Source organism: Dioscorea cayenensis, chromosome 1 (genome assembly GCF_009730915.1).
Source record: "Dioscorea cayenensis subsp. rotundata cultivar TDr96_F1 chromosome 1, TDr96_F1_v2_PseudoChromosome.rev07_lg8_w22 25.fasta, whole genome shotgun sequence".
NCBI classification, from domain to species: Eukaryota; Viridiplantae; Streptophyta; class Magnoliopsida; order Dioscoreales; family Dioscoreaceae; genus Dioscorea; species Dioscorea cayenensis.
The window spans coordinates 4,542,416-4,566,967 of NC_052471.1; the positions used below are offsets into that span (position 1 = coordinate 4,542,416).

The window sequence follows — 24,552 nt, forward strand, 5'->3', positions numbered from 1 at the left end:
AAGTTAAAGAAAAAAAATTGTATAAATATTCTCTGCTCTTTTTCTTAACACCATAAAGATAACACAACCAATCACCTCCACATATTAAACTTTGCACAATTTCAGGAGCTAATGAAGTGCGATATGAATCAATGATTCTTCCATCAGCACTAAATGTGGCTTTAGAAGATGCAGTCGTGATGGGTACTGTAAGAACACCCTGGCCATCTTAGATAAAAATATGATATTTCAAAGTATTTGCTTTCGACCGCTCAAAGGCATCAAATTTATTGAACCTCCATCATAAGTATAACAACCCCTCTTCAAGATAAATATCTAAGTTTGATTTTTTATGGGGAAATAGTTTCAACATATTTCACAAACTTTGAAAATTCAAACCATCCTGAAGAAAAATTTTGGTCATTGATAGTAGTTGCACAACTAGGGCCAATAATTGTTAAATTTTCAGCACTATTTTCATAATCATTGGATTGAAAATTCAGCAGCATACTCCCTATAGAGCTCATACAAGCAATTCTTCACATCAAGAATGTAAGCATATGCTTCATGTGGTGGATACATTTTAGAAAAGCAAAATTCAATAACTCTCATTTTGCATCTTGGATCTAAAATAGCACCAATCGCCATCAACAAATTACATTCACCTCAATATTTGTCAAACTTAATTTTCATGGCAACCATGTCAAAAATGTACTTATCTTTATCAATACTTTCTTGATATTTTCTATCCAACAACATTGTCACACAATAAACTTCATTCAAAAACAAGTTTGAGGTTGGATACTCACTTCCAGAAATGATATTGGTGATCGAATTGAACACTTGAAGAATTTTACAAACTTTTGTTGCCTTTTCCCAATCCTCATTGCTTGGACAACATTCATATGTGGAATCACGATCCTTGTATCTTGGAGCAAGCTTTTTATGAGTCTATTGCAATTGTTGTGCAATCTCTGCAAACATGATTAGCCTTTTCTCATAATGTTTGATGTGGATCACACTGTCACGGATGTCTTTGATGATGCTCTCAATTTTTTCAAGGCCATACTGAATCATAATATTCAAGATGTGAGCTGTGCAACAAACATGAAATATTTTTCCCCCACAAAGCAACTTCTTGTGTCTTGAAAAGGTATATTTCAAATTTCTAATTGCAACATCATTCTTGGTAGTATTTTCAACTAATACAGTGTAGACCTTACTCTCAATTCCCCATTCCTTGTAACATTTGTAAACACTACTAGCAATATCAATACCATGAAGAGGAGGAAGATGGACAAAATTCATAACATAATTTTGTAACTTCCAATTATTGTCAAGAAAGTGTCCAATCAGAACCATGGACTCTATTTTTTGAGGTGATGACAACCACATATCTGTTGTTAAACTGATCTTATTAACATTCTTCAACAATGAAAATAATTTTTTTTTCTCATTCTCATACACCAACATGCAATCCTTCTTGGTTGTGAAACGAGAAAACTTCTCCCATTGTGGGATTCCCCTTTGTTGCATCATGTTAAAACCTTCATCCTCCACAATGGAAAATGGATGCTCATGCATAAGAATCCAATGTGCAACAGATTCTCTCATTTTCATCATGTCTAATTTCCCATCCATGATTGCGGGTGACATGATTGTAGTATCACAACCCTTTTCTACTGCTTGAAAGCTAATTGTTTGTTGATTATTCATATGCCTTTTTTTCATCAAACAACTCTTCAAATACCTTGAAAAATGAGTTGTGCAACCACTTGCAAGTTGAAAGCTTGGTCTTGCAATGAATGCACTATGCCTTCTTAGACCCATCACTAACAACATTTTTAAATTCAACCCACACTGTTGATGTCTTTGCCCTCTTCTTCCTTTGAAGTGCACAATCATCCTTCCTTCGTTCTACCGTATTTGTTGTTGTTGTCATCGTCATCGTTGTTGTTGTATTGGTGATGGCATTGGTAGTGGTATTGGGAGAGCAATATTCTTGTGGATTAGTCATGAAAATTGGAGAAGAAGTATCCATTGGAGAAAATATCTTCATATATATATATATATATATATATCAATAGACATCCATTGAATAAAATGTAATTAATATCCATTTATTCAGCAAAACAATCAAGGAAAGAAAATATACATGATATCCATTAATTTGACAAAATAACATAGCAAAATAAACCAAAATATCACTAAAACTTTTGCAAACATACCAACAACCTAAATCAAAGAAATACTAAGCACTTCTCTACATTAATAACATATGTTAAATTTTAAATGCCAAACCAAGATGAAATGAGTAGAAAAAACCATGAAAAAAGGGTTTCCAGTCATTCCTCCATAATAAATAAACTTTTCCATTCATTCAAATTTTTTTTCATGAATTGCTTCCAATACTTCAATATATGGCCAAGAAAAATCAATCTATGCACTCCGAATTTCAACATTCTCAAACAAAACCAAAACAATACAACACAAAAATAATTAAATAAATAAAGCATGATAGTTTAAAAAAAAAAATAATGATAAAAAAATTTTCATTTGTTAACACGGAGAATATCACAAAAGATGATCACAAAATGACAAAATCAAGCATTTAAAAACTGAAAATTTTGAACAATATTAGCCTTTGCAGAGATTCAAAGACAAAAAAAAGGAGAGTGATACCTTTAGACTGTGGAGAGACGGCGGGATTGAGTAGCATGCATCGGTGAACTAAGAGGTGGACGAGATGGGCTGAGTAGTACCAAGGTGGTGATCAGTGGTGGAGGATGGTGATCCGTTGATCCGTGAGTGATGGAGGATGGTGGTGGTCGGTGGATGGTGGATGGTGGCGGACTTGGCAAATCACCAAATCGGCGATTCGACGAAGGACAATGGTTGCAAATGGAGAAGAGAAGATGGTAGCTAGCAATGGCTTCAGTTGAGGGTAATTAGGTTGCAAATGGAGAAGATAAGATGGTGGCTGCATGCGGTGGCTTGAGTTGAGGGTAATTAGGTTGCAGATGGAAAAGAGAATTAGAGAAATGGTGGCTAGCTGGCGGTGGCTTGAGAAGAGAAGATGTGGGAATTGGGAATTTGGGATTATGGCTTTTAGGTAATTAGGTTTAGTTTATGTTTTTTTTTTAAAAAAAATTAATCTATGTAAGTTAAGACTTTAGAGAAGGAACTGATAAGTTTAATGTATAAAAAATTATAATATATTATAATATATTTGTATAACATATATATAATGTATTTATATATAAAATTATGATATAAAAACTATAATATATTATATATAAATATATTTATTTATTTATATTGAAAGCTCGATTAGGCTCGCGAGCCTATCGAGTTAAGTATTTTGAGGCTCGAGCTCAATTCGTAAAAGTATTTGAGTTGCTCGAGCTTGAACTCGGCTCGCCGAATTTTGAATCGAATTCGAACTTTATCCTTGCCAATCTCAAATAGCTCACAAGTATCTCTGCTCGCTTACACCCCTAGACATGACCGAATAAGTACTTTGACGCTTTAGGGGAAAAATTGATTGTTACGAAGAAGTTGGAGTGCGATCCATAGATGCTTTAAGTGTTCCTCCACCGATGGATTGAAACTGTGAATATCATAAAACAAAAAGATAAATTAAATCTTCTAAGATGTGGCTTGAAAAGATCATTCACTATTGCTTGAAAAGTTGAGATGGTGTTGGTGAGGCCAAATGATATTACAATGAACTTATAGTGTCCAAAGTAAGTTTGAAAAGCTGTTTTGGTAATGTCAGCATGATTGACACATATTTTATGGTATCCCAAACTTAGGTCAATTTTTTTTAAAAAATTTTACACCACATAACTCATCAAGAAGCTCATCAATATTGGGTATTGTGTATTTATTAGGTATCATTTTTTTCCTTCACTAAGAGAATAGGGTTGGTAAAAGAGCTAGAGCCGGGATGAATGAAATCTATTAAGAAAAGGAATTAAAGATTATTTCTCATGTTCATCGATTAGAGTACAATGAGGGAATAAATACAAGAGAGACAACAAGTCAGTTTCCTTAATTTACTCCCTAATATCAAGCTTGGAATCATGCTATCTCCTAATATGTTACAAATGACAACATAATTACAACCAATGATAGCTAATTGAGATAATAATGAATCCATTCCATGATACTCCTCCTCAAGTTGGAGCATGAAGATCGCGAATGCCCAACTTGAGGAGAAGAAAGTGGAAATGATTGTGACCTAATGCCTTCGTGAAAATATCAGGGAGCTATAACTTAGTAGGCACATATGTAGAAGTAAGCTCGCCAGACTGAATACATTCCTTAATAAAGTGATAGTCAACCTCAATGTTCTTAGTCCATTTATGGAAGATCAGATTAGCAAAAATGTGTAAAGCAAATTGATTGTCACAATATAAGCAAATTGGACCAGAGTGGAGCACATCGAGAAATGAAAGTATCCTACGGAGCCAAACGAGTTCGTTGGTGGTGATGACCATGAAGCGATACTCAACATCTGTTGAAGAGTGAGAAATAGTGGCTTGCTTCTTTGTATGACAGGATATCAAACATCCTCTGATAGTGATAAAATAGTCGGTAGTGGATAGGCCAGTAGTTAGGCAGTTGACCTAGTAATAATCATGGTAACCAGTTAACTAGAGAGAGGTATGGTGATTGAGGAAGATTCATTATCCCAGACTATGCTTGAGGTAATGGAGAACGTGAATGGCAGTATCCCAATGACACTCACGAGGCTTGTACATGAACTGAGCCAGTAAATGAACTAAGTAGCAAAGCTTAAGATGAGTGATGGTGAGATAGAGAAGATGACCTACAAGGCGCTGGTAATGAGCAGGGTCGGACATAATTAGAACAGCCGAGGATGTGAGTTGATGACACTGTTCAATCGGGAAGGTGACGGGTTTAGCAGCGGATAAACCACAATCTTCTAATATCTCCAGAGTATATATTCTTTGTGAAAGGAAGAGACCAGTGTGGGTGCGTGTGACCTCAATAACCAAACAAAACTTCAAGGGGCCCAAATGCTTGAATTTGAAGCAACTGTCAAGATAGGACTTGAAAGAAGTGTACCAAGTGGTGTTATTCTCTTCAACGATGAGATCATCAATGTAATCAAGGACCACCAAAAAACCAATGCCCTAATGAAATGTGATAACGAACAATCTACCTGAGACTGGCGAAAACCATAAGCTCATAAAACAACAACAAATTTAGCAAACCGATTATGAGAGGCTTGCCATAAACTGTATAAAGACTTATGTAACCGACAAACTGGCCCAACAGGGGCACCAAATAACCTGGAGGAAAACGCATATAAACGTCCTTGTCCAACTCGCCATAAAGGAATATGTTATTTACACTCATTTGATGTAATTCCCAGTCATTAGTGAGGGTGACGGTGAGAAGGCAACATACCGTGGTAATCTTCATGATGGGAGTAAATGATTCATGAAAAATGAGTCCTTTAACTTGGGCGAATCCCTTAGCCACAAGGTAGCCTTGAAGCGCTCAATATTGCCATTGCCTAGCACTTGATCTTATACACCCATTAGTGACCGATGGGCCGCTTTCTCGGTGGAAACAATTTAATTATCCATGTCCCATTATCCTCAAGAGACTGTATCTCGGCGGTCATGGCATCGGCCAAAGTTCATCTTGGACGGCATCATGGTATGATCCAGGCTCAACTTCAGAGTCAAGAGCAGCTAGATAGGTAAGGTAAGACTGAGAAAAATTATGATATTTGATAAAAATCTCCATTAGATAGAATGCACCTAAGGAGGGAGACGAGGTGGGTGGGAGACAAAGAGAATGCGTTGGAGCGATGTAGTAGATGTAGTCATTGAGATGAGTGAGTTGTTGACGAGAATGATGAGATCAGTCTAAAGTAACATTGGAAGCCTGGTCAGTGGCAAGTGGAGCCGAAGGCTGGGCCAAATGAATAAGAGTAGATAGGTTGCTGTGGGGTGGAGGCAATTGAGATGAATCAATGACAAGACTGGGAAAATGAGTTGGACGAGATGAAGATATAGGAATAGTTGGGCTAAAGGTGGGTTGGTGGTGAGTGGGCTCGTTGGAGCAAACTAAACAGATGGATGATGGGGTTGGCTGATTCGTGAATTGGGGGTTGAGCTCAAAGGTGATGGGCCAAGCTGAAAGGTGATGGGCTAGATATGAGGAGCTTGAGGGAGGTGGAAAATCACTTAAAGAAGTGGTTGATTTTTGGAATGGAAAAATGTGTTCATGAAATGTCATATCCCGAGAAACCAAAATTTCTTTCGACTGTAAATCATAAACCTTCCACCCTTTGGTAGCAGGAGGATAGCCCAAGAACATGCAATGACGAGCATGAGACGCAAATTTATTGGTATTACATGGAAGTACCTTGGCATAATACAAACAACCGAAAACCCTAAGATGATCATAGGAGATGGATGTTCGGTAAAGAAGTTCAAGGGGGATCTGCTAGAAAACAATGGGGTGGGGATATGATTAATCAAATGAGCCATTGTTAAAATACATTCACCCAAAACTTAACACTTAACAAGGAGGTACGCTTGAAAAAGAAGAGCCCGGGCCACATTCTGAATATGACGATGATTTCGCTCAACATGACCATTTTGTTGAGGACTATAAACACATGATGTTTAATGAATAATGCCATGATCATGGAAAATTTTTGAATTTCACCAGATAAAATTCTTGTTGTTATCAGTATGGATAAATCTAATAACATGCAAAAAGTGGGTTTGGACGATTGTGCAAAAATAGGTTAAGAAATGGTAGACCTCAGATTTTTCTTTCATCAAATATATCCATGTGGGCCAACTAAAATCATCTACAATGGTTAAGAAATAGTGCGGCCCGGAAATATACTACATACAATAGGGACCCCAAATATCAAAGTGTAATAATTCAAAAATAGATTAAGCTCGTTTATCACTTAATGGAAAAGATGAGAGTGCTTGTTTTACACGGTGACATGCATCGCAAACATTCTCATGTTTCTTATTGAAAGAAATACTCTGAGTCATACTTATGACTTGAAAATATGGATGACCTAGTCTTTGGTGCTATTTATCGGCGATTGTCACAGTCTCGATAGAAGCACACGCGCACCCCACCAACCCGATGTGATAGACTCTCCTTTGTAACTCTCCTACTCCAATCAAACTCCTCGAGGTTAGGTCCTGTAAAAAACATCAAGAAGAGAAATATGTCACATAACAATTTAAATCGGTTGTAAGCTTGCCAATAGAAATAAGGTTATAAGAGAAATTAGGAATGTATAACACATCATGTAAAATCATATTAGTGCCAATCTGTACATTCCCGCATATCCTATGGATTCGTGTTTCGTTGGTTAAAAAATGCAAGTTTCCCCATCATATGCTCAGAGGCTCCCGAATTAAGAATCCAAGCATAATTACCCACGATAGTACCTTCTAGTGGTTTAGCTACAAGGTTCGGCTTGAACGAGTCAAGAAGTCTAAGGAGTTGCTGAATTTTTGTTTCAGTTAGTTGACGTGAGTCGTCGCTGATAAGAGCCACATCACTAGCCGCACCTTGCGCTACATGAGCCATTGCCCCTCTACTAGAGCTATCCTTTGGCTGTTGCTTGCCACACCCACTATTGCCAACATTGGCTCTCTTCTTGCCTAGGCCATCATGTCATGGCTCCTAATCATCTGGATAGTCGATGCGCTTGTAAAAGTGGGTCCTAGTATGCCCTACCTTACTACAATGATCATATTGTGGCTTTCCATCCCAACCAATCCCTCAATTAGCGTTGAGTCTAACATATGCCTTCTTAGATTTGTGGTCTTGAACTACGGCTCGCTGATGTTCCTTATGCACTATCAAGCATATAGTTAGTTTATTACGGGGAGCGGATCCATGCTTAGGATCTGGGATCGAATGGCACCAAAGGTCACCACATTGAGACCCATTAAAAACTGATGGATCTTCTCAAATTTTTCTCTTTCACATACTGTTGGGCCACCTCACACATATAGGAAAGTGGTTCAAAGTAGTCATCAAGTTAGTCTCACAAACATTTGAGGATCATGAAGTATTCAGTCACGGACTTTCCCTCTTGTTGTAGAAGACTCAACTCGGTCTTGATCTGATGCACTCATGGAGGATTGCCTTGGGAATAATGCTACTAAAGCTTCTTCTAGATGCCACTGGCATCACTTGACGTGATGCTATTGCGCAATGTCTTGTCTAGCGAATTGCAAATCCATGCTGCTATCATGTTATTGCAGGTAATCCACCAATGATGGTTCGGGTCTTCAGTTCTCGGTTTTTGGATTGATCTATCTAGAAACTTGGGCTTTTTTTTCACCACCAAAACACTTTAGATTGTCCACAACCGTCATGCATAATTGTCCCTCGTGAATAGCTGTGTGGTCCTTATCATCCTCGTATAATCAGACTGGTGGACGTAAAAAGGGAAGGAGATGGTAGGAACTTTGATGCTCTACCAGGCAGCTGTAAGGGTTTTACCTTATGCGCTCGGTAGAGGACGGTTCCATGTCGAGGGAGGATGACCGATGAAGCCAAGATAGGTCAAAATCCGAGTCCAAACGAGGCACTAGTCATCCGGTGGCCTATATGCGGGTAGCGGCCGCATATGATCAAGGATCCCTACCGGGAGTGCCAAGCGAGAAGTGTGCGGGCGTGGTGCCGCACATTACTGGGAGCTCGCTAGGCAGCGCGCGTGGCGTGATGCGCGTGGTGAGGGGATCGTGACCGAGGAACCGGGATGATTAATATTTGGCTAAGTATGGGCCAAAAGGAGCCAGATCGGCGTTAGTATCGACAATACGGTCGATATGGACTTGTACGGTCGGTCAGCAGATAGGGCAGCCGGAGCGGGAGCTCTTAGCCAGCCATGAGCCAACATGACACGAGGCCCATGGAGGCTACTGAGGGTCTTTACCGAGAGGAACGGCCGAGTGCAAACTGACTGCCGATGGGCATCGGCACCCGTGGGCCGATAGGCGCACGCTACCGGGAGAATGCGTCGCGTCGGCAGGGTGATACCGAGACCGTTACCGATCAGGTGAACAGTGGCGTTGGACGACACTGTAGCAGGATCCTGATAGTGGCTGGCTGAGTCTGTAGCAATGTAGCTTTTGTGCTTGTTGGTACTGTAGCACTGTGCTTGTTGTGATGGGACAACTAAGTTAATCTTGGCCGTTGGATCAAAGGGCCGGCTCCCTTATCCTTTGAGAGGGTTTGGCTATAAATACCCCATCTCCTTCCTCTTGTAAAGATAACTAGAGTTCTGGTAAGGGTTGAGCTTCACTTGGAGAAGAAGCTAGCTCTTTGGGCTTTGTTCACCTTCATCTCTTGGTGGAGTGAAGGTCTTGGCTGTGTCGTTGGCTCATGGTGTATCTCGGATCCATTTATATTGAGAGTTTATCTTTTCTCTCTAGTTCCTTGTCTTGAGTGGGTTTCTTCTGGTGTCCTTGGTGTGTTGTGCGGATGGTTCATCCTGAACCTTGATCATGACACTTTTATTCATACTTGCATGTTTACTAGCCTTGTTTACGTGATAGGGCATGGTTGCTTGCTAGTTTCTTGGGCTGTTTTTGGTCCCAGGTATTGGAGGCTGGCTCGGTGCCTTGGTGGTGTGACGAGCGCCGCGCGGTGATCGTTGGGGCGATCGGGAAGGCCGTGACAACTGGTATCAGAGCCTTTATTCCCCACCAAAGGAGATCAGCTAGCGGCAACGAGTTGCTGTTAGGTGAAGAAGCAAGACAAGATTATTGTTCGGATGGCTCGAACAATAGCGGAGAGACTGGCCCTGGTGGATGCCCGTGTGGAACTCATCGAACAGACGCTGGTGCGGTTCGAGGAGACGCTTGGTTGCTTCGGCGATGGTGACGACGAGGCACCCATCCGACCCTTGTGTACTAGGTTGATGGAACTAGATCTTCACGGGGCCATGATGGAGCAATCCATGCATACTTTGGCTGCAGAGGTCCAGGCTCTTATGGCCGAGATAGGGACGACCCTGTCCTCGAGGTCGTCTAGAGTCCAAGAAGAAGCGACAAGGCCAAGGAAAAGAGTTATGAGAGCCAATATATGGCGGGTTAGGACACAACGGTAGGACCAAGAGAGAGCTCGTGGTACGGAGGAGACTCAAGAGGGCCCTCGTCCTCTTGCGATGAGATTTCCTTCACCGGACCGCCGTGATGATGTTAGCCCTAGCCAGGCTCCCTTGGATTCAAAGGGGAAGATGGCTATCTTGCCGGTTGGTAGTGACGGCAACGAAGGCGAGCCATCCTCCAAGGAATCCACTGTCCGCTTGGGTTCGATGTGATGGGAACCGCGAGACAGAGAGCGAAGCCCGTATGTCCTGATGCTAAGGAGAGCATCAAGATCTTTATATGTCAAAAGGGTCATGTGTGTATGTATGCTCTTTTGAATGGTGTATGTTTTGAAGCCTCTTTTTGATGTAACCATGAGGGCAGTCCCTCTTTGTTGTCATGTGTTATTGCTCTTTATGGCAATTTTGGGTTGTTTAGTCCCTTTGCTGGAGCAAATGTCTAGGAGTAGGGGAGTTTGGTTGGCAGGAGCAAGTGATCGCTAGGCCGTAGGAAAGGCAGAAGCATGGGCGGTTTGTCTGGCTGGAGAAGGGGCAGAGACAAGGGCGGTGTGCTTGGCTGAGATTGGGTGGGAACGAGCGCGGGTTGCTTGGCCGAGGGCAAGCTTCGTGACTCTACTATCCTAAGTTGGCAACGAAAGAAGTGTGGGTGCTAGCGGACTGTGATGGTAATTGACATTGCGAACGGATTCTTCATGTCATGGCATCAAGACATCGTCGGCGGGCCGATTACATTGAAGTTCGATGATGAACCTCAATATTCCACTTGTTTTTGGTGATGAAAACTTAAGTTGGAAAATTAAAAACGGTGTAGGCCAAAGAAGACGTTCTTTGGAAATTCCGTGTGGAAATCCGACTAATGACACTAGTTTGGCCGTATGAGGTTAGTTTAAATCCTTAGCCCCGTTCGACAAGGGGGTCGAACTTTCTCTAGTGGGGGTGGTTTGTAAGGGTTTTACCTTATGCGCTCGGTAGAGGATGGTTCCATGCCGAGGCAGGATGAACGATGAAGCCAAGATAGGTCAAAATCCGAGTCCAAACGAGGCACTAGTCATCCGGTGGCCTATATGCGGGTAGCGGCCGCATATGATCAAGGATCCCTACCGGGAGTGCCGAGCGAGGAGTGTGCGGGCGTGGTGCCGCACATTACTGGGAGCTCGCTAGGCAGCGCGCGTGGCGTGATGCGCGTGGTGAGGGGATCGTGACCGAGGAACCGGGATGATTAATATTTGGCTAAGTATGGGCCAAAAGGAGCCAGATCGGCGTTAGTATTGGCATTACGGTCGATATGGACTTGTACGGTCGGTCAGCAGATAGGGCAGCCGGAGCGGGAGCTCTTAGCCAGCCATGAGCCAGCATGACAGGAGGCGCATGGGCGCTACCGAGAGTCTTTACCGAGAGGAACGACCGAGTGCAAACTGACTACTGATGGGCATCGGCACCTGTGGGCCGATAGGCGCACGGTACCTGGAGAATGCGTCGCGTCGGCAGGGTGATACCGAGAGCGTTACCGATCAAGTGAACAGTGGCGTTGGGCGGCACTGTAGCAGGATCCTGATAGTGGCCGGCTGAGTCTGTGGCACTGTAGCATTGTGCTTGTTGTGATGGGACAACTAAGTTAATCTTGGCCGTTGGATCAAAGGGCCGGCTCCCTTATCCTTTGAGAGATTTTGGCTATAAATACCCCATCTCCTTCCTCTTGTAAAGATAACTAGAGACCTGGTAAGGGTTGAGCTTCACTTGGAGAAGAAGCTAGCTCTTTGGGCTTTGTTCACCTTCATCTCTTGGTGGAGTGAAGGTCTTGGCTGTGTCGTTGGCTCATGGTGTATCTCGGATCCATTTATATTGAGAGTTTATCTTTTCTCTCTAGTTCCTTGTCTTGAGTGGGTTTCTTCGGGTATCCTTGGTGTGTTGTGCGGATGGTTCATCCTGAACCTTGATCATGACACCTTTATTCATACTTGCATGTTTACTAGCCTTGTTTACTTGATAGGGCATGGTTGCTTGCTAGTTTCTTGGGCTGTTTTTGGTCCCAGGTATTGGAGGCTGGCTCCGCGCCTTGGTGGTGTGACGAGCGCCGCGCGGTGATCGTTGGGGCGATCGGGAAGGCCGTGACAGCAGCCATGGTACGTGTTTGATGATGGCTAGGGTTTCATGGTTCAGGCAAAGCTCTAAGCTCTAGTACCATAAGACAAGGAATTAAAGATTATTTCTCATGTTCATCAATTAGAGTATAATGAGGGAATAAATACAAGAGTGACAACAAATTAGTTTCTCTAATTTACTCCCTAATATCAAGCTTGGAATCATGCTATCTCCTAATATGTTACAAATGACAACATAATCACAACCAATGATAGCTAATTGAGATAACGATGAATCCATTCCCATATAAAATGAAGTAAATTTGAAACTTGATTTTCAATTTTAGATTTTTGAAAATATGGATATTTGTAAGGCTTGATGGTCAGAGGTTTGTAATTTGGGATGGGATGAGGTGTGGAATGGTTATGTGATCTACAAGATGGTGAAGAGCTTGATTCCTAAAAAAACAAATCCAAACTCATGAAGCAAGATTGGATCTGGATACTGGGTTTGATTAATAATTAAATGTTTAGCGTCTTTCGCCAAGTATTTGAATAGGGCATTAAATTTGGATTTGTAAGAGACCTTTTGTAATTTGTGATTAAAAATGAGAAACATTTCATCCAATTAGCATGGACAGTGTTGAAGAATGCTAGCTATTAAATTCCAAGCACAAGATCAGCGCCACCAATGAAAAATGGAAAAAGTAGTTGCACTTTAATGCTCCGGTAGATACAATTGATGGAAATCACTTCCCTATTGCTTATTTGGATTTCAAATGAAGGAACAAATTGTGTGTTGAACCGTTATCTACGAGTATGACTTATTTGTTAGCAAGGATACCTTAGAGTTTCTTCATAAAATTATATGTTTTGCTTATCTCTTCATCGCCATCAGTAAACTCCAATAGAGAGAAAGAGCTTATTGTGCTTCTATGCTAGAGCTTATTGAGCTTATTGTCTCATAGCTAGGTGCTAGAATTCTATCTCTTAGTCCCAGTTTTGTGAGTTGTCATTCTGCACAGGAATGAAGAAATATTTTGGTTTGTGTCTTTGATGAATGTAGTTAAGCAAGTAGGCTTGCTGAGTTAATTTGTTAGACAAGTTACTGCCCCTTTTGCCCCTTCAGTTAGACCAATTTTGGCTTCGAACTCAAGTGTTGAACTCACGGCCTAATATAAATTCTCGTGTTTGTGGATACTTACATCTATTTTGAGTTTTTCTTTCAGGCCAATTAGGAAAATTCCCAAGAGACAATGCTCATGCCAATCTTGAACATGAGCAAATCACCAATCAAAGTTCCTTATTAGTGGAGGCAAAGTTCCTTATTCATGTTTTTTTTAATTACTGTTTGTATGTAATGTTTTTTGTTGAAGATGTGATTGAAGATATGGCATTGACTGAAAACATGGAGATCAACAATGCCATTAAAGATCGTAGCATGGGTGAAGGATTGAATGAATGATGCTGTAGGTGATGGCATAAGGGCACTGTACTCAATCAGAATGGATAGCATGGGCATCAGTTGAGAGAGGCTCGGATGAAGTTCTCTTTATGTTAGTTATATTAGTTGTGTTTGGAGAGAGAAAAGAGTTTAATATTAATTCAATCTCTCGTTGTTTGTAACCAGACAATGTTGGAGTAAGTTTAGTTAAAGTGTGACCAATGGGGTGTTAGAGAGTGTCTCTGACCAACGGTTGTGGTAAGCTATGTTTCTTTGTCTACGTGGTTCAACCACAGGGCTACGAAGTTCAAGGAAGTGAACACTAGTCTATCGCCTAAAGAAAGCCCTCTACGGGTTAAAGCAAGCACCTCGTACTTGGAATGGAAGAATTGATCAACATTTTAGAGAGTATGGCTTTGTGAGGAGTAAAAGTGAGCACACTCTTTACAGGAAAGTGCAAGCAAATTGTGAAAGCTTATTGTTAAGTTTATATGTTGATGATATTATTTATACTAGTTCATCTGCATCACTTATTGGTCAATTCAAGGCTTAGATGGAGAAGACATTCGAGAGGTCAGATCCGGGAATCATAAGTTACTTCCTTGGGCTCGCGGTAAAGCAAAGGTCTGATGGTATCTTTGTTATACAGAAGAACTATGTTGAGAATTTACTGCATTAGCTCAACATGAAGCAGTGCAAGCCAATGTCAACTCCAATGGGAGTGAATGACAGACTTCATAATGATGAAGCTGAGGAGTTTGCTGATCCAAGGATGTACAAAAGCTTAGTAGGGAAGTTAATCTATCTCACTCATACTCAAACCTGACATATGCTACGCTGTGAATTATTTGCCAAGGTTTATGAATTGTCCTAGAAAGGATCATTTCTCTGCTGCTAAGCGTGTAGTAAGATACCTTGTAGGATCAATGGAGTATGGGTTATGGTTCTCACGAGGTGATGATGAGATCTTAGAAGCATATTTAGACAGTGATTGGAGAGGTTGTAAATCAGACCGGAAGAGCACACAGGGATGTTCTTTTCTCTTGGTTCAAGTCCAATCTCTTAGGGGGTCAAGGAAGTAGGAAATAGTAGCATTGTCCACAACGGAGGCTGAGTACATTGCTGCAACTTTAGCAACATGTCAAATTGTATAGCTCAAGAGAATTCTGCAAGATTATGGGGTTATGTTCAACAAAGCAACAAAATTATGGTGTGATAATCAGTCTCCGACTACAATAGTAAAGAACCCTGCTCATCATGGAAGAACCAAACACATTGATGCGCATTTTCACTTCATTCGAGGGTTAGTCACTGACGGGGTAATCTCACTGCATCATTGCTCCACTAATGATCAATTAGCAGACATCTTTACTGAACCTTTCTCACCCGAGAAGCATGTGTCCATGAGAAGCATGATCGGAATGAGCACACTTCAATCAAGAGGGGTTGTTGAAGATGTGATTAAAGATATGGCGTTGACCGAAAGCATGGAGATCAACAAAGCCATTAAAGATCGCAGCATGGTTGAAGGATTGATTGCATGATGCTGTAAGTGATGGCATGAGGTGAGAATGGGAGAAGAAGCTGTACAAGTATGGCACTGTACTCAATCAGAATGGAGAGCATGCACGTCAGTTGAGAGAGGCTTGGATGAAGTTCTCTTTATGTTAGTTATATTAGTTGTGTTTTGGAGAGAGAAAAGAGTTTAATATTAACTCAATCTCTCGTTGTTTGTAACCAAACAATGCTTGAGTAAGTTTAGTTAAAGTGTGACCAATGGGGTGTTAGAGAGTGTCTCTAACCAACGGTTGTGTTAAGCTATGTTTCTTTGTCTATATTACTTTTTGATATAAATATTATTAAGTGATCGATGCTCATTGGTTGGTCAAGCACTGTTGAAAAATCTCTCCCTTTTCTTGTGCTTTGACCGGAGAAACCCAGTAACCAAAACAACAAGGCATTTCTACAAACACTTGGTTTTTCACTGGACATTTCATCAAACACTTAGCTTCTTCTTGATTTTCAGTGATCATATCATCAACATTTTTTACTGTTTGGATGGATGCATATTAATTATTGTTTGGATGCAATAACAATGGATGAGTTGTTTATTTAATTTTGTATATTTCCATATACAAATTATTTACTTGGAGATTAGAAAACGGATACAATATTAATTACTATGTATAAAAAACAAAGATCCAACAAGAACCTGTTGAAGGAGATTGAAGTCTGCATAGGAGAATGGCTGCAGCTTGATGATTAGGAATAGTACTGAAGGCTAAATGAGCATAGTAGCACGCACTGCGTCCAGAGTGATATATAGAATCCTTAATTAATTATACTTATAATCAACGTTTAAAAAGGCGAATTAGGCGTACGCCTCAAGGCGAGGTAGTGGCTGCTTGCCTCAAGGCGTACGCCCCCATGGCCGGTGGTGCAGCCTGCGCCCCAACCAGGCGAGGCGCTCCGCCTAGAGGAGGTGAGCCTCGAGGCGTAAAAGGCGTACGCCCCGTGAAGATAAGAAAAGAAAATGGCAGATGGCTTTGAGGTGGTGGTGACGGCTTTCGGTGGTGGCGGCTTTGAGAAGGGGGTGGTTGCGGACTTGCGAAGACCAGAGAAGATGCGGACGGTGGCGGATGGCTTTCGATGGTGGCGGCTTTGAGTTGGTGATGAGAGGAAAGAGACAATGTGGTGGAGGCTAGGGTTTTTTAACCATCATCAAATCAATGGATGAGATTATTCTAAAATAAGAATTAATTATAAAATATATATTTTAATAATATATCAAAGATGTTCACTACCTATATCTCTAGTTAAAAATATTAAACATATTTATAGTTTAAATACTAATTTAACACTAATGATTAATATAAATTAACTATTATTCTTTATTCATTATCTACAAATTATTCAAAAATATTTTTTTATAACATGTTATATAATTAATTATTTTTAATGATGATTGTTAATCATCTCCAATCCAATGAAATCAAAGATATGAAATCAAAATGAAATAAAAAATAAACTTAAAATGAACTATGAAATAAGTTTAAGTTAAAAAAAATATAAAAACCAAAGACAATGAATCATCTTATTATGAATTTTATGACTATGTAGTCTATTATATCAATTATTATTTATAACTTTCAGTTTTTGTTGAGGTTTACGCCTCGAACCGCCTCAAGACTTATGCCTCGCCTTATAAAAACAAAACGCCTCGCCTCATAAAAGCAAAACGCCTTAAGTACGCCTTTCACCTTTTTTAAACCTTGCTTATAATATATACCTGCATGATTAGGAGAATGTCATGGGATGAAGACTAATTGAGTACTGCTTCAAAACTTCTTGACATTGATGTTTAGTGATGAAGATGCCAGATATTTTTGCCTTTGATTATCTTTAATTAATAAGCCTCCTTCATGTATCTTTCTTTGATTTTTCTTGATTAAATAGGTACATGTTGAGCTTCCTTCAGCTACTCTTTTCTTCTTCTTCTTTGTCGTTTGTTTTTAATTTATTTTTTTAAGAAATATGGTCAAGTTACATATTCAAATCCTTAACATTTTTCTTGGGACAATAACGACATACTAACTTTTTTTTATTATAGCAGCCGTCTTCATGTACTTTCTCTCTTTGCTTTGAATTAATGAATTTGAGTAAAATAATACTGGTGCATCAAATGGTAAAACCTGTTTCTTATTATTTCCCCTTCAATATTGTTTACATATCTGGTACATTAAATGAGCTCCTTTCTTGTAATTCCCATCAAGAGGGTGGAAATTTCATATACTATTAGAACTCTTTTTCTACTTGATCAACCATGCATGTTGCTAATAGAAGGGCTTCATGTAAAGTTATATAAATATATATATATATATATATATAGAGAGAGAGAGAGAGAGAGAGAGAGAGAGAGAGAGAGAGAGAGATAGTTCAATGTATCTGTGCATGTGATGATGGCAAAAAATCTTATTAGAAACAGTTGCTTGTCTTCACATATTATTATACTCGTTAATTTACTTGTTTACTATGGTGGCAGACTGGCAGTTATATGTATTTTTTTTTTTATATATGGAAATTTTTAACTGACTTTCTCCATTAAAAGATATCCTTTATTATTTAAATTTATTTTATAAAAAATCATTTTTATGAAATTAAATTTAAATAAAAATTTATATGTTTAATTCATATGGTTTTCATGATTTGTTGATTTTCGCATTCAATTTAATTATACCTTCAATTCATGTCTGTTTAGCATGGTAGCATTTACATTATTTTTTTAAAACTTATGTAATTCTTTATTTCATTGTGTTTGAAAGATATTATCTATTTTTTTGAATTTGTTTATTATTAAATTAAATTTAAATAAAAAATTTGCTTTAATACTATGGTTTTCACCAAATAGAGTTTTAGAGTAGAAAAATTTAACAAAAAAGTTTTTAAATATGAATGAATGGATAATTAATGGGAGTGGCATCATTATTAATTTTGTATGGAGATTAAATAAACCCCTCCATCTAAATCAAAATAATGAAAAAGAACGGTATAAGCTTGTGCTATATACTTGGCAAAGGTTGCATCATCTATAATTCCTCCCTGTACTCAAGTGTAGCAGTTGTCATTAAGTCCCATAATAAGAAATTGGACTAGTTTTTGATCATGAAAGAATTTTGCAATCTCCGTTGAAGTTCTACAACTGCATGATGGAATTATGTACATATTTGCCAACTTATCTCAAATCCTTTAAATCCTTGTGTAATAGGCTGAAATTGTGGAGGAATCATCTGTTACTGATATTCCAATCTTCCTGGATTTGAAACAGTAGAACGCTATTCAACACAACTTGGTATTTAAGAAGGAAAAAATTACCATGTCATTGCATTGAATTTATTCTACTAACGTCCAAGTTGTTTATTAGTAGTAGGATTTCCGTTAGTATTCTTCATAAGTAGTGAGAATTTAAATCACGGGTAATGACATATTCTGAGAGTGTGAGTAGTGAATGTGTGCGGGTGATACCATCATCCATATGTGCATAGCCCCCATCCCCATCTACTATATCGAGATTTATAAACATCTCTATCCGCTCATCTTGATAATAAATAAATAAAACCTAATTTATTTTTCAAAGATGGCGCAATCCTAATCTCTCTTTTCTATTGAACATCTTACTCATAAGAACTTGATTTGAGCTCTTGAAATTAGGATATATCTCAATCCCATTAGCAGATCCTAAGCCAATTGTACCTGGCCATGATACTATGTTAGCCATTTCAGGATCAATGAAAATAAACTAAAGTTGAAGTTTAACTGATCCAGAAGTGGAGGGCCTTCTTGATCCTTTGCAACTTATCGAAGGATGTTGAGTCTTTTGCATATCTATATAGAAACTTTACTACTTTAGGATGTACATATAATCAAAATTTTAATAGTTTACCTCTTTTTATAATAATAATAATAATAATATAGAGAGCAACATTAATATATATATTTTTTTTTTGAATAATAGACGACAAGCACCTTTTTTTATGAATATAAACAGTACTAAACAGTACTGGAACCCGGATGTACAGTATGAGAATAGTGTAGGAATCCCAGGTGAACAGTATATGAACAATACGGGGAACAGTACTGTTGGGGGAGAGATTTGAATCCATGACCTCCCTCTTACACTTTGATGTCATACCATTGGGCTATCCAATGGTTGACGCAACATTAACATGTTGATGAATTGAATTTTTCTTAAAATATTCTTATATAGAATGAAGAATATGTACAACACACATGGATCACAACAAGATGTATAAGACAACCACATAGCCTTGCATGATTGGAGCATAATTCAATTTTCTCTTGTTTTTGCCTTTTTTTTTAACATTAATTTTTTTTATTTTTTTGCTTGATTGATTATTCTAATTAAGCAGGGCTACATACATAATGTATGATGATGTTGATGTTGATGATGTCTTTGTTTATGGAAGCAACATGAGAGCATCCATAAGTTGGTTCAATGCCAAAGCTGCATCTTGATGACATATCTTCATCCCTGTTATGCTTCTCTTCTTCACTGTTTGCCCTAACTGCATGACATTCATCAAATTACATTATTACCCTCTCTTTTTTTCTACTTTTTACATTCTTGCTTTACTTGGAAAATAAATATAACAATATAAATTGACAAGAGCTAATAAGCATGGCTGTGTGTATATATGTCACTTGGTGTGGTGGTGTAAATATAAGAGATGTTGGAGGGTATTTTTGTCATTTTATAAAATCGACATGGATTTTTTACATGCAATTTGACTATCTTAAAAAAAAAATACTAAGTCAAAGAATTTAACTAACCTAATATAGAACACATATTTAGACCAAAAAAACTTTTTAATTTTTTTAATGTTTATGTTCATATGCATATTTTCCAAGAATATATGTATATATTTATATATATATGTAACATCAAGAAAGAGGGACATGACATTATTTAATTCAGTTCTTGGATGAAAAATATTTAGGGTCCATTGAATGACTTGATATTCAAGTGCATTCTTGACCACCATTTTTAAGTGCATTTGTGTCACAAAATACAAAAAGGCACTGTTTCACACATTATCCATGAGCGAAAATATTAAAAAATAAAAAATAAAAATTCTTTGATTTGTTAACAAAATAATTAGGCAATAACATCATCTCAATTTGCCATCAAATATTTTTGTCTTTTTCATTTCCTTAGGACAAAAACTAGTGATAACATTAAGAAAAGAACAAAAATAAATAAATAAAATAACTACCTTTTCATGTGTTTGAATAGAGAATGAAAGAATAATCAAGGAACCAAAACATCATTTTCCTTTCATTTCTGTGATTTCTTTGAATTTTAGAAGAGAGCATTAGTTCTTATGGAATATTAAAAGCTATACATTTCTTCCAATTCTAAACTAATCCAAAAATAATTAAAAAAAACTATACTAAAAAAATAGCAAACAGAAGCATACATAATATTAAAAACTATTTTTTTAATATAAATTAAATTATTTGCTCACTAAAAGATTATAAAGTTATTATTTTTATTAATTTTTTTAGTTTTAATCACAAGAAAATATATAAAAAAATCGAGTTTATAATAAAATATAACTCGCATAAAATCATTTTTTTTAAATATCCATCCCTTCCCAATAGAAGTAATTTGAAAAAAAAAAAATCAAGTTTCAATTGGTCAAGTTTTGATTAAATTATATAGACAAACAAAAAATATTTCTCCCAAAGTAAAGGGACTATTTAAATATAGCAAAGGGACTAAAATGTTTTATAAAATCCCATGATATATATAATAAAATATTATTTTTAAAAATTTATATTGTTTAGACACTCTTCCATAATAGAAAAACAACTAAAATTTTTCTTTCTTATCAAAAAACAAACTACATATTCAATAAATTAATTTTTCCATTTAATTTATCAAGTTTCAATTAAGAGCGTATACAAACAAATAATAAAGTATCAAGAGAGAATATAATAAAATATAACTTTTATAATGTCACATTACTATATATATATCTTAATATCTATATATATACCTCTCTAACAGGAACCAACCTATGAAAAAAAAATCATCTACTCCCTCAAGAAAGGTCCAAAACATAAATTTACCCTTTTATTACATTTATTAAATTTATCTGGTTTCAATTATAAAAAAAATATAACTAAGCAAAAATATTTACAAAGTATATAATAAAATAGAATTTTTTATAAAATTACAATATCATTTTTTAAAAAAATTTATTCATCGATTTTCTAAAAATTACATATTCTAAATTAGTTTAAAGTCCAGTACCCACCGGACTACTCGTCTTGTTACCACTTAACCACTTTTGTAGGTAATAAAACTAAAATGAATTTTCTCCTAACTATATAAATATATGATCAATCAATCAATTATATATATATATATATAAAGGGGAAAGAAAAACAAGGGAAAAGAAAAACAAACCTCATCAATGTAGAAGAGGAAGTTGTTAGCAAGAAGAGTGAGATTGGCCTTATGGTGAAGAGGAGCATTCGAAAGAACATTGGTGAGATCACAAAACAAGAATGTTGATTTGAGAATAAGATCTCTTCCCATCAAGTCCCAACATATCTCACCATCTTCTTCTTTTACTTCTTCTTCTTCTTCTTCTTCTTCTTCTTCTTTATGAACAACTATTTCTTCCTCCATTAACACCATCAAATCATTTGCACATTGCTTTATTCTTTGAACACTTCCTTTTGTTGACTTCATGCTATCCATCTAAACCAATAAATAAATAAATAAATCTATATATATAATGGAGATAGGCATCTTGGAAGGTTATATTAGGATTACTTTATTCCATAAATAAAAACCACATGGAAAAAAAGGAAAGAATAAGAAAGTTATTTATTTATTTTATATAAAACATTTACTTTATAAAAAATAATAATAATAAATTTAGAAATATAGGAAACAAAAATTGGGCAGTTGAGGGGAAAAAAAGGAAAGGAAAATCAAAAGAAAGGAATTTTGTTCCTTTCTTGTGTTTGTTCAAATGAAGAGAAAAAAGAAACATTAGGAAAAAAAAGCATTTTAAAAAACAAACACAGACTCCTTTTCACACTTCATAAGGATTTTTTAAAAAAACAAATATCAACAAAATTATTAATTAAAATCATGAAAATGACAATAATACCCTTGATCATCTTCAAAGAAGCCACAGAGAGAGAGGGAGAGAGAGAGAGAGAGAAAACATCACAATCCAATTAAAAGAAATGGGGTATGAACTTCATTGAAAACTATTGATCAAACAAACTCCAAACAATGAAAAATCAAAATCTCATCTTTCCATCAAACAAATCAATCCAAACAATCAATAATAAATCAAACAAAACTCCACAAAATTATCGTCAAAACCAGCATTCAATCTCCCAAAATTATAAAAAAAAACAGGGAGAAAAACAAGCAAAAGTACCTTTCTACTAATGCTCAAGAAGTTCAACATCCAAAAATATATAAATAAATAAATAAAAAGAAAGAAAGAAAAGAGAAGATAAGAAAAAGTGTAGAAGAGAAGAGAGAGATGTACCTTGAAAATCAGATGGATCACTGCTGCCAAAACAGAATATTAATTTTTCGTACAATTAGATTAGAGTGAATATATAAAAAATTAAAAAAAAAAAGTAGAACTAAATATTAGAAAAAAAATAATAATATAAATAATGATATAACTTGTGGAGGTGTAGATTTGGCGAAGCCGAAGGAAAAGCCCGGAAAAGAAAGAGAGAGAGAATAAGGATGGTCAGTGTTTTAGATGTCATGTTTGGTTGACGCGTGGCATCTGATGAAGCGACGTTAGGTTCTTAGGTGTCCGTCTTATTTTTATTTTTGAGAATTTCTTTTTTTTTTGATTTTTTCCCAACTACCCCTAAAAAATTTTGTTATTATGACCATAAGATCATCAAATCAATGCTCAGTTAGTATACAATCAGTCTCATGTACTGACTGGGTTGCTGACGAGATATTTTAAAAACAAAAAATACTGAATTTTTGTATTTTGACTATTTTTTTATAATTACTAAAGTGACTTATTTATAGTTTTTTAAATTTTTTAAAAATATTATTTGTTTAAATATATTAATCTTTTCAAAAAAAATTTAAAATATTATTTTTTATTATTAATATAGCATGCACGATTTAAAAAAAAATTAAAACTATTGATGCGAATTTTTTTCTAATTTCATTCCTCATTTTTAACCAAAATTTTGTTTCATATGCACATAGTCAAATTTGTTTATTTACTTGCTATCTTAATAATAAATAAATTTAACCTCAAATTTTCAGAAAAAAAATGAAGACTATGTGCATATGAAGCCAAAATAATAGTTAAAGATACGGAATGAAATTTGAAAAAAAAAAAATAGTTTTAATTTTTTTTAAAATAGTGCTTGTTATATTAATAATAATAAATAATATTTAAAAAAATAAAAAGCTTTTGAAAAGATTAATAAATTTTAGAGAAACAATAAAATTTATTTTAATAAAAATTTCATAAATAAGTCACTTTAGTGATTATTAAAAAAGAAGGGGTCATGTGCTCATTAGGCATCGATTTGATAGCCTTATGGCCATTTTATTTGTTAAAATGGCGATAGGGTCATTTAGACAATTATATAATTTTTTAAGATTACTATGACAAAAAAAAACCCCAAATTTTTTTAAAATAAATGTAATAAGCATGGCCACACATGGGGTTGTCAAAAAGATAGACGGCTGATCGTGCGTGCATCAGTAATAGTGATTTAACAAACTCTGAGAGATTTATTATGTGGGGTGGACTAACATATAGGGCAATGATGGCTTGCTATATGCCCTTAAGATGATATATTAGCAACTATAACCCCACAATAGTAAAACCCTATGTCGTGTAATTTTGAAGGGTGGAAAATACGTTTTCTCCCATAGGGTACCTAATAAACGGTGAATGAATAGTAATAATGCAATATATCTACGATATATATAATGTTTCCATAGTACTACACAATACTGTAGCATGGAAGATTCAACAAATGATTAACGTTATAAAACTCCATAATTATCAATATATATATATATATATATATATATATATATATATATATAGACAAATACAATAAGCACAACAATCAGATGCACATGCACAACCGGGATTTGATCGTTCTGTAATACATTATGATTCGGAGGTACAGAAATTGGGCTACAAACCTCTTCCTACATTAAGGGTCTTTTTTGGTACCATTGTATCCGTCATATTTGTAATTTGGATAAATTATTTAAATAATCACCCAACTATTGGCTCGCTCCTATTTAACTCACCAAATTATAAAAAAAAAATTCAATTAAGTACCATAACTTT

The 24,552-nt window shown here is 36.5% G+C and overlaps 1 protein-coding gene across 2 annotated transcripts; it reads right to left on the reverse strand.

Annotated features, from left to right (window-relative positions):
- Positions 1-19,327: 19,327 nt before the first annotated feature.
- LOC120263255 lies at positions 19,328-22,931 on the reverse strand. 2 transcript variants are annotated; one of them, XM_039271124.1, is made up of 3 exons: positions 22,633-22,710; positions 21,639-21,935; positions 19,328-19,731 (listed from the first exon to the last, which is right to left on the reverse strand). In XM_039271124.1, the coding sequence occupies exons 1-3, from the start codon at positions 22,660-22,662 to the stop codon at positions 19,624-19,626; spliced, it is 435 nt and encodes a 144-aa protein (XP_039127058.1). In that variant the 5' UTR covers positions 22,663-22,710; the 3' UTR covers positions 19,328-19,623. The 2 variants fall into 2 exon arrangements, with proteins under 2 accessions (XP_039127058.1, XP_039127065.1); XM_039271131.1 differs by lacking the exon at positions 22,633-22,710 and adding an exon at positions 22,747-22,931 and having other exon boundaries at positions 19,333-19,731.
- Positions 22,932-24,552: the final 1,621 nt, after the last annotated feature.

Coding starts and splice junctions, on each gene's coding strand:
- LOC120263255 (XM_039271124.1), bottom strand. CDS start 22,662: ATGTTGAACTTCTTGAGCATTAGTAGAAAG. Junction 21,936..22,632: donor TCTTGAGCATTAGTAGAAAG/GTACTTTTGCTT, acceptor TTATTGGTTTAG/ATGGATAGCATGAAGTCAAC. Junction 19,732..21,638: donor TCCTCTTCTACATTGATGAG/GTTTGTTTTTCT, acceptor AATGTCATGCAG/TTAGGGCAAACAGTGAAGAA.